Raw genomic sequence first — 19,109 nt, 5'->3', positions numbered from 1 at the left:
AAAGAATATATTGTATTAGGAATTGTATTACCATATTTTAATGTAAAATTGTTGTGCACAGAAAAAAAAATTATTTTTATTAATAGTATATAAAAATTTAATTTCATTAGATTTTAAATAAATGTTACCATAATTACATGTAGTAACTTGTCATGTATAAATTTCTTCATTTAATACTATTAATCATATGATATCTATTCTATTAATAAAAAATAAAATCCTCCATGCATAATAAAGAGAACAATAAAAAACACCATCAGATACTTAGTACTTAAAACATAACCCACAATATATTTTTAAAAAACATTGAATGGAACAAATAATTCATACTCTAAAAAAAATATATAAAAACATTCATTTTTATAAGAATTTAATTACAGGAAATCAGGATTTTTCTCTCCATCTCTCCCAATTAGGGTTTTTCTCTCCATCTCTCCCAATTAGGGTTTTTTCTTTTCCGAACACATGCAGCACGGTCTCGGCCAGTCTCCGGCAGGGAGGACGACAACGATCAACGGCATGGCATCTCCCACACGATAGCAGCATGATGGTGGTGTGGCGAGAATGGCAGAGCGGTGGGCTGATTTAGTCCTAGAAGATGAAGAAGAAGGGGTGATGGCCGAAGGGGTAGGGCAGCCGGTGGTTGACGATTCAGCGGTAGTTTACTCTGTTGTGGGGAGGTTCTTGACGACCAAACTTATTAAGGTCGAGTATATGTGACAGGTACTTGCGTCCGTTTGGATGCCAGTGATGGGAATGAGGGTTACGGAGATGCATGCAAATTTGTTTCTCTTTGCTTTTTATCATGAAACAGACATGATACGGGTGCTTGAGGAGGGGCCTTGGTCTTTTGAGAATCATACTCTTGTGTGCAGGCAAGTTCCGGATGGAATGCTTCCGGGGGAGGTAAAATTGGATACTGTTTATATGTGGGTGCAGGTTTACGATCTACCAGTTGGATATACTGATAATAAAATTCTAGAGCAGGTTGGGAATTATGTTGAAAAGTTCATCCGGTGTGATAACCCACAGGTTGGTGGACCGGTAAAGGTTTTTTATCGGGTCCGAGTGGCGGTACCGGTGGACAAACCTTTGAAACGGCGCATGAAGTTGATCCGTAGGGACAGAACATGGGGATGGGTTAATCTGAAATATGAGCGTTTACATAATTTTTGTTTCTATTGTGGGATGTTTGGCTACCTGGAGAAGTTTTGTTTGAAAGCACGAGTGTCCGGTCTCACTCCGGAATTCTATCCTTATGGACCGTGGATGAGAGCGGGGCAGAATAGGGGTCCCAGGCAGGTTGGTGCGTCATGGCTTTTACCACCGGTGGAGGGGGCGGGATCGGTCAATAGCAACCGCCAGAGAGTGGAGGGAACAGCCTCTTCCGATGATAGCCAAAGTGATATACGGATGGCGGCTTCGGATGATGATGTGGCGGAGGGTGTGGTGGCTTCCTCGAAACGCCACCGTGCGGTGGTGGGCCAGGATGGTGGAGAAACGGATGTGGATAGTGGTTCAAAAAACTTGCATATGGCGGGAACTGGTGCCCAGTCCCGCCCGAACCAATGAGTACTTTGAGCTGGAACTGTCGTGGCTTGGGTAATCGACAGATAGTTCAGGAAATTGTGGACATGGTGTCCCGTAAGAAACCCGATTTTGTATTTTTAATGGAGACTATGGTGGCCCGGGATCATGCAGAGAGGCTCCGAGGTGAAGATTGAGTTTGATGGCCTTTTTTATGTTGACAATGTAGGAGTGAGAGGTGGTATGGCGCTACTGTGGAGGAAAAACAATACAGCTAGTTTGTTGAGTTACTCAAAGAACCATGTGGATATAGAGGTGACTATACCAGGATTTGATAAGTGGAGAATGACGGGGTTCTATGGTTTTGCACAGTGGTGGAGGCGGAATGAGTCATGGGAGCTTATTAGATCATTATCACATCGATCTCAGCTACCATGGGTCATGATAGGGGATTTCAATGATCTACTGTATCAGCATGAAAAACGAGGAGGGAATCCGCATCCAGAGGCGCTTTTGCGAGGCTTTGGAGAAACCATAGATGAGTGTGGTTTGGCCCAGTTGCCAATGCAGGGATACCCGTATACATGGGAGATGGGTGAAGGGACTGTGGACTGGATTGAGGAGAGGCTGGATAAGGTGCTAGTAACACAGGAATGGCGTGAAGTGGTTAGGGATGCCAGCATCTTAAACATTCTGACCCGACAATCAGATCATTCTGCTCTTTTCCTTGGGATTCTGAATCTTCGGGAAAGACGTAATGGAATGAGACGAAGGTTCCATTTTGAGATGGCTTGGCTACATGATGAGGGTTGCAGGGGGGGTTGTGGAGAGGACTGGGTAGAAGGGAGGAATAAGGGGCTACAGGGTTGTATTCAACTCTGTGGAGACAGATTATCACGATGGGGAGGTGATAGATTTCATAAGTTTGGTGAACTGGCAATGAATCTTCGTAAGCAGCAGTTGCGTTTACGAGGGTGTATGGATCAGGCATTGTTAGCAGAATACCAGCGGTTGGAGGGGTGTCTAGCTCAGATTGAAATACATGAAGATGCATATTGGACACAAAGGGCAAAACAGCACTAGCTGAAGGGAGCAGATGCAAATACGAAATTTTATCACAGGTATGCTTCTCACCGTAAAAATAAGAATACACTTGTTAAAATTATGAATGATGATGGGGATTGGGTGGAGGGGGAGGCTATGGGGACTGTTATAGTTGATTGTTACAGACGTATCTTCGCTACGGGTCAGTCTGAAAATGATGCAGAATTTTATGCAAGTATTTTGCCCCGGGTGTCACAAGCACAGAATGATGACCTGATACGGCCGTTTGACAAAACAGGGATCAAGGCTGCGTGGACAGCTATGTTTCCTGATAAGGCACCAGGCCCGGATGGAATGAACCCGGGCTTTTATCAGAATTATTGGGATGTGGTGGGTGAGGATGTGTCAGACTTTATTGTGAATTGTCTGAATACTCGTACTTTTCCAGCTAATTTGAATGATACTGATATAGTTTTGATTCCCAAGAAAAAGATTTCGGAGTTGGTCTCGCATCTCCGGCCTATAGCGCTGAGTAATGTGATCTATAGAATCATGGCAAAGATGATCTCGGCCAGAATGAAACCCCTTATGAATGAAATTATTTCTGATACGCAAAGCGCATTTACACCTGGCAGGCTGATAACTGATAATATTCTGGTTGCTGCGGAAGTTTGTCACTTTTTAAACAGAAAGCAGTGTGGTATGACGAGATGGGGTGCATTAAAATTAGATATGGCAAAGGCATATGATCATATGGAATGGTCATTCCTACGTAATATGTTGATGGCGTTGGGATTTGATGTTAGGTGGGTGGAGCTAATTATGTTATGTGTGACCACGGTGTCTTATAATATTTTGCTGAATGGCTCTCGTAGTTTGCCTATTACCCCGACTCGTGGACTTAAACAGGGTGAACCTTTATCCCCGTACCTTTTTATTATCTGTGCAGAAGTTCTATCACTACTACTACAACAGGCACAGTCTCAAGGAAAAATTCATGGCTGTAGAGTTGCGAGAGGTGCACCACCTATATCCCATCTATTTTTTTGCTGATGATAGATTGTTGTTTTTTAAGGCAAAAATTAAGAAAGCTGAGGTGATTAAACAGTGCTTAACACGGTATGAAGGATTATCTGGCCAAGTAGTCAATTATCATAAATCAAGCATCTGTTATAGTAAGAATACGAGAGATGATGACAGGAATGATGTGGCACATATCTTAGGTGTGAACCAAGCTCCCAACTATGGGAAGTATTTGGGGTTGCCCGCTTTTATAAGGAGAAATAAAAAGGCAGCTTTCTCGTATATTGAGGACAAGATCAGGCAAAGGGTTGTATCCTGGAATAAGAAACTATTATCACAGGCTGGTAAGGAAGTTTTATTAAAAAGTGTGGCTCAAGCTATGCCTACTTTTTCGATGAGCGTTTTCTTATTACCGATGGGGATATGTACAGCCATTGAGCGAACCATGAATCGTTACTGGTGGGGATCTGGGAATGACTGTGGCATCCATTGGAAAGCCTGGGATAAGATGTGTATACCAAAGAAGCATGGGGGTTTGGGATTCAAGGAGCTACATGCTTTCAATTACCTGGCAATGTTGGGTAAACAAGCATGGCGGTTACTCACTAAGCCTGAGTCTCTGGTTTCAAAAGTTTATAAAGCCAGATATTATCCTAAAGGGACTTTTTATGATGCATGTGTGGGGAACAACCCAAGTTTCTGTTGGCTTATGGCAGCCCATGATATGGTATGTAGGGGGATCAGGAGGAGAATTGGAAACGGGAATACAACTTTAATATGGGACCATCCATGGTTGCAGGACCAACATGAGCCAAAGATTCACACAGAAAAGCCTGTGCACTTGAATGGTGCGACTGTTAAGGGATTAATGGACCCGGAGACACAGACTTGGGATCCGGATATATTGACATATATTTTTGACCCCATTGATATACCCCGGATCTTGAAAATACCAATATCATCGGACTATGATGATATGTGGTATTGGTATGGGGACCAGGGAGGAAACTATACAGTAAAGAATGGGTACAGAGCTATTATTGGAGATTATAGGCATACTACGAGCGGTTTTGATAATTGGCTAGGCTTATGGAAACTCAAAATACCTCCCAAATGGAAAACTTTCTTATGGAGAGCATTGAATGATATTCTCTCCACTACGGCAAATCTGATTATAAAGAGAGTGGATATACAACCAACATGTGCTATGTGTGGGATGACAAATGAAGACACAATGCATGCTTTAGTATTGTGTGACTATGCTAAGTCCATTTGGAGCCAATCTCACCTTCCAATCCCCATCAAAATCACAAATATTTTCTATGCTTGGTTTAGTGAACTATTAAATATTTTAGACACTAACCAAGTTATCCACGCAGCTGCAATTCTATATTACATTTGGAGAGCCAGAAATGGAGCGGTGTGGGATGCATGCCTACCACGTCCGCGAAGAGTGATTGCGCAGCCGCTGCCGGAGTACATGCATGGCAGCAAGCACATCCCACTCGGACTCCCATGCCGCCGCAACAGCCTGCTTTGCCGACCGTACCGCACCAATCGCACATGGCCGAAGATACGCTACCATCACCGGAGGTTCATGTGCTGTTAAAATGTTACTTCGATGCCAGTTTTTCGCGACACACGGGGAAGCAACTGCTGGAGCAGTGTTATTGACTGGGGAAGGAGAATATGTATCGACCTTCACTATACGATTGCCAGATTGTCAGTCCCCACTTATGGCCGAAGCATTTGCATGTAAGGAAGCACTATCATGGTTATGGACTCGTGGAAATCACTCTATACAATTATTCACGGATTGTTTGACACTACAACAATACCTCTCACAGTCAGCGACCTCTCTTCGGTCGTATATTGGCTATGCAATAGATGCCTGGAGGGCACGTATCGTTACTTTTAATTATTGTTAAGTTATTTACATTCCTAGATCAGAGAATTATTTAGCTCATACTTTAGCTTTATCTAATTCTAGTCAGCCTGCTATTATGTATTGGGACTCTGTTCCGCCTCACACTATTTCGCAGTATTTTGAATAAATTCCATAACGGCTCCTTTCAAAAAAAAAAAAAATTACAGGAAATCAAGTTTAAGTCAATAAAGGCAAAAAAAAAAAAAAAAAAAAAAAAAAACTAAATGGTACTTTCAAGCATGCACATATAGAGATATTCTAATCTATTGACATTTAATTCTTTCTCAGAATAAGAAGAAGTATCTTCATCAGATGAAGAGGAATCACTTGTTGGTGATAATGAACCAAAATCGATTTAATATCCGTAAAATAATATTTATATATATACACACGAAATATATATAAAATATTATTGGATATATATATATATATATATATATATATATATATATATATATATATCCGAAATATATATATACACACAAAATATATATAAAACGGACCCTACGGTTATATATACATGTATATCTACGAAAAAGATATACCAATATATATCAACCAAAAAAAAAAATATATAATCCTTAGATTATAATTCCAAATCAACAAGAAAGAACGAATTTTTGCTTAAAAGCATAATCCAAAACAAGAAAGAACGAGAAGGAAGAAAGAAATGTACGAGTTAGGCAAGGTGCCTTTCTTTCCTTAAAACCTTATTTGCCACCTCCCATGAGTGCTAGGAGCGTTGTGGCCTAGGTCTCCCAGGATAAAACGTACAGCGGTTCGACGTTTGAGCACCCAAACGAACGAACCCGGCGAACAGGAGCACGAGCAAAACACAGCTTCAAGAATGGAGTAGGAGTAGAATTTTGAGAGGAAAAGAGAATTTCTTTGTGTGTGTTCTTGTGTTGTTTCTCACTTTCTTTCTAACATTGTACGTGTCCAAAAAGGTTGCTCCCACAACATGTTTATATAGGAGATTGATACTAAATAGCATCATCATGACACATTAACCAACATAAATTAAATTTAAAAATTGAATTATAACGTTTGAAACGGTCGTACTTATTATCAAAATAATATCAACGGTCACGAACTTAATATCCGATTAATTCGTACCGATTGTAGCGACCCGTTTCAAATATCTGAGTGACCGAGAAGTCCGTACAAACCCGTAAGGTTAACGAATTGGGACCGAAAACCACACCTGAATGGTCCGTAAAGTACCGAAACGGTGCGGCACGAATCAATGATATTGCATTGACTCGTGCTTAGCACGAAAGTAGCTCACGAAAGGAGAGCACCAAACCAAAGTTTCGTGCTTACAGAAACCAAATCTCCTAATTGAGCTTTCAATTTGTACAACACGAATCTTCAAATCCCAATCCACTAATTAAGCAACCAAAGCTTAATTACACTTAAGCTATAACATAACTTTCGTGTAGTACAACGAAAGTTGTTAAAATGCTAATTTTTTATTAGCATCTAAACTTAAGTTTTTGACGTCTCTCAAATAGGTTCACTTTGAGAATCAATTTCTCGTTCACCTATTACCCATTTTGAGCGTACATTATATCAAATTCTTCGTCTCACTACGAAGAACCCGAATCCACATTGACCCGATCCAAATCGGAAGTGGATCCCATATATATTTGTACCACAAAATAATCACTCAAAATGTCATTTTAATGCTATTTTTCCAACAATCCCCCACATGAATGAAAATTGATTTTCAGGGTATTTTGAAATCGGAAACAACTGTGTTCAACGGTCGATCCCTGCATAGGATAGGTAGGGATCATTATACCCTTTGAACCTTCCCTTGTGAAGATATGTTTACTCTACTGGCTGTACGGTAGAACGCGATGTCTTTGAACCGACTGCCGTTTGTGTAGACGATGACATATCTCACACAGGAACCTCCCAACCATGCTCTGTTCTCATGAGTGTGCCCATTTTGGTCGTGGGTCACCGTCCTGGTTCTGCAAGAGTTTGTGAAGAATTGTGCCCATCAATTCTCCTTTGAAGCGACCCTCACTTCTCTCTCACATAGGTGATTCTTTTCCGAGTATCCCGCATACTCACACATGTCAACCGACATTCGAATCACTAAAGCAATTAACATGCTAACCTTGTGCGGGAGCCACTGTTTCTATCGAGGAGTGGTAGGGAGTCCGAGACCCCCACAGTGACATGCTCCATTCCATAATTTAGTTGTCCCATTGAACCTAGGTGCCAGCTAGGTTGGGTATCCACTATAGAACTTTTAGTCCAAGGGCTTTTAGTCCCGTTCCTCGTTCCAACTTCTCAACAACCATTTGCTTACCCTCGGGTTAGCGAGTTAGCGGCCGCTACGTTATCTTTTGACATCACGTAGTCAATAGAGATAACCCCCGTTGTGAGAAATTGTTTAATGGTATTATATCTACGACTTATAAGTCTAGACTTACCATTCCACATTTAACTCTGTACTTAACCAATTTTGGCTTGACTATCGCAATGCACACAAATTGGAGGTACGAGTTCACCACTAGGAACATTCTCGAAATAATGGCATAGCCATTCGGCCTACTCGCTCGCGACACGAGTGTAAGGCTCTCAGCTTTGATCCCGTCGGATCTTAGCTATCACAAATTCATTTCGAGAATTTCCGTCCAACCGACTGCACCGGCCTATGTAAAGACGTAGCCTTTGATGGACTTAGCGTCCTTTGATATCTGTGTTATACTTTCCAAGTACGGCTAGATATCCCACGTAGTGCAGTCCAAAGTCACGAGAATACCTTAAGTATCTCATAACTTTCACTGTTGCCTTCTAGTGCGTAACACTAGGGTTACTCGTATGTCTACCGAGTTCGTTAACCGCAAAGGCAATATCTGGCCTAGTACAACCCATTGGATACAGTTAAACTACCAATAATCTGAATGTATTCTCCGTGAGATGTACAATCTTCGTGATTATTGGTTAGTTGTACGTTAGTATCTAACGGTGTCCAAGCCACTTGATTAACATCCTTTGCAAGGATTTAATCAACACAATGAGATTGGCTTAACACGAGACCATACGGTCTTCTCACAATTTTAATCCCGAGGATTAACTCTGCCAACCCCATATCCTTCATGTCAAATATCAAATTTAACAAGTTCAAGGTAGAATTGATCATTTGATCGTTACGCCCACGTTGAGTTTTATCGTGTATAGACAGATAGTGATAACCTCGTCTGTCGTACGCATTACGTAGACATTTATCACATTTGTTTATACTAAACTTGTGACACATCATTGTATGATCAAAACCTACATGCCAAATACTAAGGCAATTGTTTCAAACCATACAATGATCTCACCAATTACACACGTTCTTTCCATAGCGCGGAACTACAAAACCCTCGGGTTGTTTCATGTCTATTAAGAAAGCGATACATCCATTTCGATAAACTTCCAAGTCTCGCTAAACAGATCTTGGGAAGTATCATCCTAATGGATTTCATTCTCATCACAAGAGAATATATATATCGAAGTAACCGTGGCACTCGCGTTGCATGTAATTTACAATTACAAGCCCGGCCATTTTACTTCAATATAACCAACTGGTTTTATCTTCCGACTAGTGATCCACTTAGAATCCAAAGGTTTTGCAACCCGGAGGAAGAACGACCAGTTCTAAGTATGATTCTCTAAGATAGAATCTACTTCACTCTCGGTAGCCTCTCTCGGGTTGGTCCATCTGTAGAAGTCACCACTTCTACATATGTTCGAGGCTTGTTTTCTAACAACCATGTCAGAAAAATCCAATTTGTTTTCTTGTAAACAAGTTAGAATATGCGCGTCACATTCTAGCATGTACGTCAGAAAATCTGGACCAAAGGATTATTCAATCCTAGCTCTCTTGCTACGTCTAGCTTTGAGCTCGGGTTCTCTTTCATACCCTTCAACCATAGCTACGTTGAAAGTTCATTTCAACGTGCTAGGTCCTTTTTGTTGAACCTTCTCAGAAATGCATATTCTAAAGAGCGATGAATTTCTTGATTCAATTTACCGTGTTCCTATGTATGTCCAGCACGTAGGACTCGTGTACTAAGAACCAAAATGCCTTTGGCAAGACACCCCCACATTTCAGGCATTAGTAGAAAAATTTCCTACGTACCCACAATTCGTAAGAATTTCATGCGGGTAACCTTATTTTAAAGGTACTTACTTGTCCAAAGTATTGTCTCACCTCACGTACCTTGAGGTAGACCCGAACTTATCAACGTCTTGATATTTATGTTCGGTAACAACGTTCGATTGAGGTGAATACCGTACCGTACTCTCGAGTATAATACCAATGCTTGCGCCGAAATCACGAATAGGTGTTTCACGTTCACCACATCGATCGTTCATAACCGCATTAATCCACAATTAATTTGGTTATCCTTTTATTCTTATAAAGAATAATCATGTGTTACACGTTAACACATCTCGTAGAAGCTAACAGATTAGCCTTTACAAATCCATTCGGGATTTGACCGAAAGGCCACAAACCCAAACCAGTGCTTTTGAAATTGAAGCACGAATCAGTGCTTAGTAGTGAAGCACGAAACATGCTACACAAGGCACGAATCAATGCTGCCAAACTAACGCACTGATCCCAAAGCAATCTCTATTGCTTTAAATTATAAACTCATAGCAACATTCGGTTACTTAATTTATAATTCCAGTGCTACCTAGCACAAGGGTTATTGGTTAATTACACAATTAACCAAACCTCCTTTCGTGCTAGTCACATAGCACTTTTTACAAAGCTAAATTTAATTAGCCACATACGAAAGGTTTAAGCAAAGTAGATTAGCGTTAAGACCAATCATAATCTAGCACCTTTATTGCTATTACCAAAGAACCAAATGCTTAAGTTTTCAACACCTAAAGGTGCAGCCACCAAGTGGCCGAAAGTGCCTAATTAGGCACTCTACCTAGTGCTTAATAGCACTGTTACAGTGTTTTAATTTGCACTTCAAAGTGTGAAATTAAATTGCACTATCCATTAGTGCTAAAGAACACTATTCATCAAAACACAATTTGTCTCAAATTAAATATACTAGTATAATTTGGAATTTTTGATCAAGTTAATTATAACACAATTAACAAAACCAAATCAACCAAATTTCCAAAACTAGTTGAACCAAACTCATGTAATCGTTCTTAGAATATTATATAAAATATTCAACACTTGGGCTGTGACGCTCACGATTATATAGTTATTCCAATTTTTTGACAAATTGATGCTTGAAATCCGTATCGTTCTACATGAACCTGAACCGAAGTTCGTTACGAGATTTCAAAATGTAACACGTTTGTTACATTTCGTTCCGGCCGTTAGGCCATTTTAGCATTTTCCACATAATGCCCCGTGATGCACTATGCACCCAGATTGAATCATATCATACATTTGACATTATTCTAGCAAATAATTCGTATGTACCAAGATTCAACTCAATGGAACAATTATATTTTTATTCAAATAAAATTATTACAAGGATACTACAACATTTATTCAAAATAAATAAATAGGAAAATACATTGAAAACTAATTTCCATTATTGCTATCTCGTAGTAATTCTTCAACCCGTGTGCTTTGTTCCATTCTCAACCGTCCACTCCACAAAGGGTGGTCCATAGCGCATATCGGGGGTACCTCGGTTGTGACCTCACTCGTCCAAATTGTCCTCAACCTTTTCACCAAGATGACGATTCGCTTCATAGTGGCATTCCTCCTTCTTCTCGTAATCTTCTTGAAAGCTAAGCTTCCGCTTGAGTTTCCTTCGATTACGGTTGAAGTCATTGGTCACACTACCACAGTCCTCAGAGCATGTAGTCATTATACCATCATAGGATCTTTCGTGGCTTTTAGCTGATCCGTTAGGCAGCACAATAGGTACCAATTGTGTGCCATTAGCCACAGGTCTACCGGATCGTGAACCAAAGTTCTCCAGAGCACCATCGTGTGTTTTTGCAATTCCCATGAAAATATTATTTCCAACGTTGCTGCCATCAACTGGCATCACGGAATGTGCAACATCGTTGCCGTTCCGACCATTTGAATGTGCACCTCCGGCAACATTCACGGATCCAACACACTTTTGGAATCCATCGACTTGTTCATTATCAAAGAAAATAAGGTTTTAAGATTGTTGGTGATAATGAACCAAAATCGATTTAATATCCGTAAAATAATATTTATATATATACACACGAAATATATATAAAATATTATTTGATGTATATATATATCCGAAATATATATATACACACAAAATATATATAAAACGGACCCTACGGTTATATATACATGTATATCTACGAAAAAGATATACCAATATATATCAACCAAAAGAAAATATAATCCTTAGATTATAATTCCAAATCAACAAGAAAGAACGGATTTTTGCTTAAAAGCATAATCCAAAACAAGAAAGAACGAGAAGGAAGAAAGAAATGTACGAGTTAGGCAAGGTGCCTTTCTTTCCTTAAAACCTTATTTGCCACCTCCCATGAGTGCTAGGAGCGTTGTGTCCTAGGTCTCCCAGGATAAAACGTACAGCGGTTCGACGTTTGAGCACCCAAACGAACGAACCCGGCGAACAGGAGCACGAGCAAAACACAGCTTCAAGAATGGAGTAGGAGTAGAATTTTGAGAGGAAAAGAGAATTTCTTTGTGTGTGTTCTTGTGTTGTTTCTCACTTTCTTTCTAACATTGTAAGTGTCCAAAAAGGTTGCTCCCACAACATGTTTATATAGGAGATTGATACTAAATAGCATCATCATGACACATTAACCAACATAAATTAAATTTAAAAATTGAATTATAACGTTTGAAACGGTCGTACTTATTATCAAAATAATATCAACGGTCACGAACTTAATATCCGATTAATTCGTACCGATTGTAGCGACCCGTTTCAAATATCTGAGTGACCGAGAAGTCCGTACAAACCCGTAAGGTTAACGAATTGGGACCGAAAACCACACCCGAATGGTCCATAAAGTACCGAAACGGTGCGGCACGAATCAATGATATTGCATTGACTCGTGCTTAGCACGAAAGTAGCTCACGATAGGAGAGCACCAAACCAAAGTTTCGTGCTTACAGAAACCAAATCTCCTAATTGAGCTTTCAATTTGTACAACACGAATCTTCAAATCCCAATCCACTAATTAAGCAACCAAAGCTTAATTACACTTAAGCTATAACATAACTTTCGTGCAGTACAACGAAAGTTGTTAAAATGCTAATTTTTAATTAGCATCTAAACTTAAGTTTTTGACGTCTCTCAAATAGGTTCACTTTGAGAATCAATTTCTCATTCACCTATTACCCATTTTGAGCGTACATTATATCAAATTCTTCGTCTCACTACGAAGAACCCGAACCACATTGACCCGACCCAAATCGGAAGTGGATCCCACATATATTTGTACCACAAAATAATCACTCAAAATGTCATTTTAATGCTATTTTTCCAACATCACTTTCCACCACCTTCTTTTGAATCTTGCCATCGGTTTTTTTTTTTTTTTTTTTTTTTTTTTCTTTTTTTTTTTAGCGTTGGTCATCTCCAACGTAGCTTTCACTTCTCTCTTAACTACAAAGTCACCAAAAAACAATGAAATCAGGTAGTATCCCCTATTGACTCCGTAACCATTGTACCGCACAAATAACAAAAACCATGTGTTGGTCCCGAAAGGGGTAGCGAGAAGTCTAGAGGCGGGGGGGGGGGGGTGAATAGACTTCTCTAAATTTTTTAAACTTTCTTCGAAAACACACAAGGCAAATAACACTTTGATAATTTCAACTCTAAGTAACAAGCATCAACAAGATAAACAACTTAGAGTGCACAGCGGAATAAGTAACGGCAAAGTGTTATGCTTAAGTAGTGCGGTGTTCAAAGAGAGATTCTAAACATGCAACACGTTAGAAATACTTGATATGGCTCAAAGATGATGTACGTAAAGTTTGGCTTGCATGCAAACGTGGGAACTATCAAACCCAGACAGATAAAGATATGCGATAAATCATAATCGGGTTAGTTCGCAGTTAGAATAAGCATGCATGAAATATATGAGCAGTAAGTAAATAGAGAGAGAGAGAGATTTATAGTGGTTCAGAGGTGGTGTAATCCTCCTAATCCACTCTTCTCCTTTCACTTCAAGGAGGAAATTCACTATTCTTCGATCACCCAGATACAATAGTGAATAAGTATCCACTAACACTTCTCCGAGTGCTTCGCACAACGCTACACTCCTCCAAGGTTTTTCGCAAGCTCCTCTTGTTACTCCGCTTTCCTGAGTACTTCGCACCAAGCTGTACTCCTACACCACGAGAACTACGCACAAAGCTACGTCCTCACAGGGTTTTCACAAGCTCCTCTTGTTACTCTGCCCTTTACACCGAGTGCTACGCACAAAGCTACACTCAACCAGGGTTTTTCACTCTTTCTAGTTACTCAGCCCTCTTTCTACACTCAGTAGAGAATATTACAAAGAAATAAAATTTCTCTCTCACTCAGACTTGAATTTAATTCTATGAAGCTCTGTTTTCCCCCTTTTCGGCTAAAAAACTTGTATCTTTTGCTTTTATGTCTTAGTCGTTGTTCAAGTTGTTGAATTGCTCAATCACTTGGGGTTGTTCTTGCTTTTCTTCGCTCTGTCTCTTCTTGTCTTCAAGTCTGCTTGGACAATTTATAGCTAGTGAAAGCTATTTGCCCGTTGATCAACTTTCGATCTCGATCGTCCAATTTGAAATGTAGTTGATCAAATAATGTTGTCAACTTGATCTGAAATATTAGGTAGATGTCATTTCTCTTTTTGTCAGATGATTTGAATAAATTGCCCGTTGCCGTGTCTTGAATTTTGTAGCCTCCAAAATTTGAATAAGTTCGGTGCGGCAAGCTTGATATTTCTTGTCCTTCATAAATGTTCTGACATGTCAAGTTGATCAAATAATTTATCTGCTGATTCTTGCGTGAGTATAAAATAATTTCTCCGCGAATCAGCCTTCTTCGAGCGTCTCTGGTTCCACCGTAAAAATTTGATGTTCAGATGAAAATATATAAGCTGGAACCTCTGTAAAAACTTCATAGTTGTTCATGGTGAGATGCTCTGTTTCGAATTTAAGCTTGGTCCACCATACTTGGTGTGTTTCTCCATCTGGTGCATGGTTTTTGTGAGACTTGTGCATTTACCTTACTTAGTCTCCATTCCAAGCTAGTCTCCAATACACTAGAGCTAGTCTCCCATACGGTCCAAGCTAGTCTCCCAAGCAAGTTTAAAATGCTTCACTTAAGATTCAAACTTAGGATCATTTGGCATAGCTCACACACATTTCTCCCAACTCCTTTAGCATGGTTCTTGGTAACTTATCCGCATCATAATTATGTTAAGCTATAATCCCGCTTAACATCTAAAATCAACTTGTGATTTTCCAGACTTGTAGATGGGTTGCATGATATGGGTGCACCATACTCCGTTGACTTAAACTGACTCAAATAGAATAAAAATGGGGACTACTTGATTTTTCAGAAATACATTCGGCTCATCAAAATTTACAATATATTCCTAACAATTTCCCCCTTTTTGATGATACCGAAACTTATACCCAAGTCATTTTGGCTTTGTCAATTTTGAAAAATAATTTCTTTTTATTCGATTTTATTTCGACTAGCCAATTGACGGGTTTAACAAAAATTGAGACTTAGAGATTTTAAAATTGGACAGCCTAACTGTATAAATGAGACTTTGATCGTGGGGTGTTCAATTTTCTTTTAGCTTGAATTTTTCTTCCCCCCTAAATTTTATATCCTCATTTTATACGTGTTACAATATTAATTCTAAGTCCAAATTAAAATCTTGTGACATAAGAACACAAAATAAATAAATTAACTAAGACTCACTTAGTATGGTACGAGATATTGTCATCATGCAATTTCAGCCCATTTTAGCTTAGCACAGATATGATATCAAAGAGTAATGTGCTAGCTAAAATAATTTATACACCAAAAATTTGATTTGTCAATCGAAATTTTTACCTCCCTCTCAACTTTGCATTGATGTATGCCCGTAGCTTCTTGAAGTCATCTTCGTAGCTCTTGTTTTGGTACGGGGCAGTCACTTGTCCAATGATGTAGTAGCCGTAGGCTTCTCTTATATTTTCTCCTCTCAACACGCCGGCTTCGTGCCAAGTAATGCACTCATCAAATGTTCGGCCATCGCTCATTTGCTCACTTCGGTGTCCGAACTCCGTTTGAAGCTCTTGCAATTTTTGTATCCTTGTAGCAATTGGCTTCGGCATTGGTGGTATTGGTGCAATCGGTGTAGGTGGCAACACACCATGAGAAGTTGAACTCGAGCTAGGATAAGTACCTCTAAGATAGTCTATCATGCTCTCTCGACTCCTTCTTGGTGATGACGTCGGTCGAACAAGTTCCACAAGTGGTCCTCTTGATCGTGGAGCTCTCGGTTGGGATGACGCATAAGCATAGGCTTGTGGTACAAAATGACTTGCTAATCCTTCCCCCTTTTCGGCAGCATTAATGAACTTTTGAAAGCTTTCGGTGGAAGAATTTTGCTTGTCACGAACTCCTTCAAGTAGATCCAAGTTGATACGGGATTGTTGTAGGAGGCCATTCACTTGTTGTTCCAAGAGTTTGAGCCTTGAAGTTGTCTTGGACCCAAACTTTCCCATTTCAACAAATAATTTGATCACTTCATTTTTCAATTCTCCCTTGGCTGAATCAATTTCATTTTTCAATAGGCCTTGCCTATTGAACAATTGCACAACACGGTCCACCATATCCTTGTGGTAGCCATCAAGTTTGTTGTCCATTGAATCCACCTTGGTGTTTAATCCTCCCGTAGACTCTTGAAGAATTGCCTTGACATCCTTAATAATTTCTTCCCGTAAGGATTGAGCATTGAACATCGGTTCACTTTGCACGGGTGGTGTTGGAATCGGCAATGGGTGTGCAAAATCATCTTGCGGTGTGGTGATCATGGTTTCGGCAAGATTGGGTTCGGCTTCCTCGGTATTGTAGCAAAGTAACAATCTATTTCGGTTCCTTGGGTGGTCTTGATCATAGAATTCACAAGAAATTGGCAATGTAGGCAAATTCCGTGCTTCATCCGAATTTAAAGAAACTTGTTGACTTAGTGCATTTCCTTCTTCATGAATGGACTCCGTAACCTCCGTTTCGGGATGTGGAAAGTAAGACTCAAAACTCAAATTTTCATCCCCAACATTTGCAGGATACGGATCAATCTCCGGGAGCCCTATATCATCATTCCTCACCAAAGATCCCTCTCCGGGTCCTCTTCGGTTATCCTCCAAAGACAAAACGGTTGCCCGGCGAATATCATTTGGGTCAAATTCACCTATAGGCACTTCGGATGTGGCTTCAACTAGGACATTTTTCTCGGTCCTCTTCTTCCTTGCAAGCTTAGTCAAAAAGCATGAATTAATCACCGAAAGACGGGTAGCTCTAGCAAGGTCACGTGAGCCTAACCAACTCAACACCAATTCTTCTCTTTCCAGTGTATTTGGCCCTATTGTTTCAGCCAACAAGTTATGGTCTCCTAATCTCCATGCTCGCCATTCAAGTGCTCTTTTATACTCCTCCAAAAGTGCACTATCCGCCCTAATTGTTGGTATCTCATCATCACTTCCAACTTCAACCAAGTCACTCACAACAACATTCACTTCCACTCTATTTTCCTCAACAAACCCGTGGCTCTCAAGGATAATTGGGTTCGAGTTTTGAGTGGTTAAGGGTCTTGATATTGGGTGGCTTGATTGTTCTTCGTTGGATCGGACGGCATGGGTGTTTGATCCTTCATGGCTTGGTTCTCGGATATATTGTTTAAGGTTTTGGAAGGGGTTGGGCAGTTTTCTTTTTCGGTTGGGTTTTGGTAGGCTTGTGGGTAAGGTAGGATTTTTAGGTTCATTGGAGTTGGGTGGCCGAAAGAGATAGCTATGGTTTGTAATATGTTTGGCTTTGGTAAGGGTGACATTTTTGGTTCTCAAAATCTCACCAACGGCAAACCCGTAACCTATCTCCTGTTGAAACCATCCATCCACCAAAAGCTTGGCCTTCCTTATAGACTCACACAACCTTCCAAACATAAAGGCACCCCAATCCACACAAACATTGTTCAAAATAATATCCATAATCAACAATTTTTCTTTTGACAACTTGTCACGGCAATGATACCAGGATTCTACACATTTATGAACAATATCCAACAACAATCCATAATCCTTCTTTAAATCTCTCTTGTTGCCATTAACCTTCGGAGATAGCGGTGTGTTTGCATTGCGTACCTCGGCCCAAATGACATTAATATCATGCACATTATTTTCTACCCTCAAACTCGATTCAACAAGATTAAACGTCCTCCGAAAGTCATCAAGATTAATTTCTACATCAACACCTTTGATCATAGAAATAATTGAGTCATTTTATATTCTAGCATTCATGTAAAATTCGGTCACCCCATCTTTATAGAAACCAACATATCTAAAAGTGCAAAAATTTAACAACCCACAAGATTCGAGAGAGTTGATAATTTTTACCCCAATAGATTTGTCCTCCACTTGTTTGTTGAAATCGGTGACATCAAGAATCATCCCGCTTAGTACACGGCTAGACTTCATTGTTCCTCCGGTGGTGATTGACTCCATCTCCACTTGATTGGCATCCATTTGAGTAGAAATAGAATTTAGGAATTTTTGGGTGAAAGATTGGGTGTTTCGGCAGTGATGTCCGAAAAATGGGTAGAAGGGATGGGTATTTGGATTGAGAGGTTATTTTGGTAGGTTTTTGGGTTTGGGTGATGGGTTTTTGTGTGTAGAAGATTTTTGTGTAGAAGATTTAGAGTGGGTATAGGAGCATTGAGAGATTTTTGGCTTCTTCTTGTGTGTTTTTCCGGCCGGCGAGAGAGAAGGAGGAAGAAGACTTTGAGTTCTTCTAGATTTCCAATTCTACCCGTTAGAATTGAGGGAGAAGGGTGAGAAATTACTATTTTGCCCTCTAGTGGGTAGAGAGAGAGTATTAATCTCTTTGAGGATAAATTCGACCTTCCACATGATTTAAATTTGCCAGCTCAGATTTATATACTCCATTTGTGAGTACATGGCGCCAAAAATTGTGCTTCAAATAACCGCCAACCTGGAGCAAATCAGATTAAAAAAATCTCGAAAATAATCTGTTAGACCAATAAATGTACTCCAGATAAATATTATTATTTCAATTTCATGTTTCAATAAAGCTGATTTTCTGAAAAGAAACCTGATAAAAATAAATTGATCAGACAGATACCTAATATCTGAAAAGAAATTTCAAGTTCCCAAATCATTTAAAACAATTGACTTTCTAAAAATTTGGCCTAACTTCTTGACTTTTGATTTTCCAAATTGGGCAAGCATTCATCAGAAAATCTATTCTTTAACACACAAACCCAATTAGACATGCAAATATCTAAATTCTCCTAAATATATACAATTTCATCAAAATTAACCCAATTGAAAAATTGTTCCCCCTAAATTACATACTAATCTCAA

The 19,109-nt window shown here is 39.7% G+C and overlaps 1 protein-coding gene across 1 annotated transcript; it reads left to right on the top strand.

Moving 5' to 3' along the window:
* The first annotated feature begins 2,691 nt into the window (after window positions 1–2,691).
* On the top strand, window positions 2,692–5,051 carry LOC109148613. Its single transcript, XM_019296346.1, has 4 exons — window positions 2,692–3,240; window positions 3,521–3,589; window positions 3,647–4,756; window positions 4,950–5,051. Exons 1-4 carry the CDS (start codon window positions 2,692–2,694, stop codon window positions 5,049–5,051), a joined length of 1,830 nt encoding a protein of 609 aa, XP_019151891.1.
* Window positions 5,052–19,109: the final 14,058 nt, after the last annotated feature.

Source organism: Ipomoea nil, unplaced genomic scaffold (genome assembly GCF_001879475.1).
Source record: "Ipomoea nil cultivar Tokyo-kokei standard unplaced genomic scaffold, Asagao_1.1 scaffold2144, whole genome shotgun sequence".
Lineage (NCBI taxonomy): Eukaryota > Viridiplantae > Streptophyta > Magnoliopsida > Solanales > Convolvulaceae > Ipomoea > Ipomoea nil.
The sequence above is the reverse complement of the archived record's forward strand: the minus strand, read 5'-3'. Positions and strand labels throughout refer to the sequence as shown.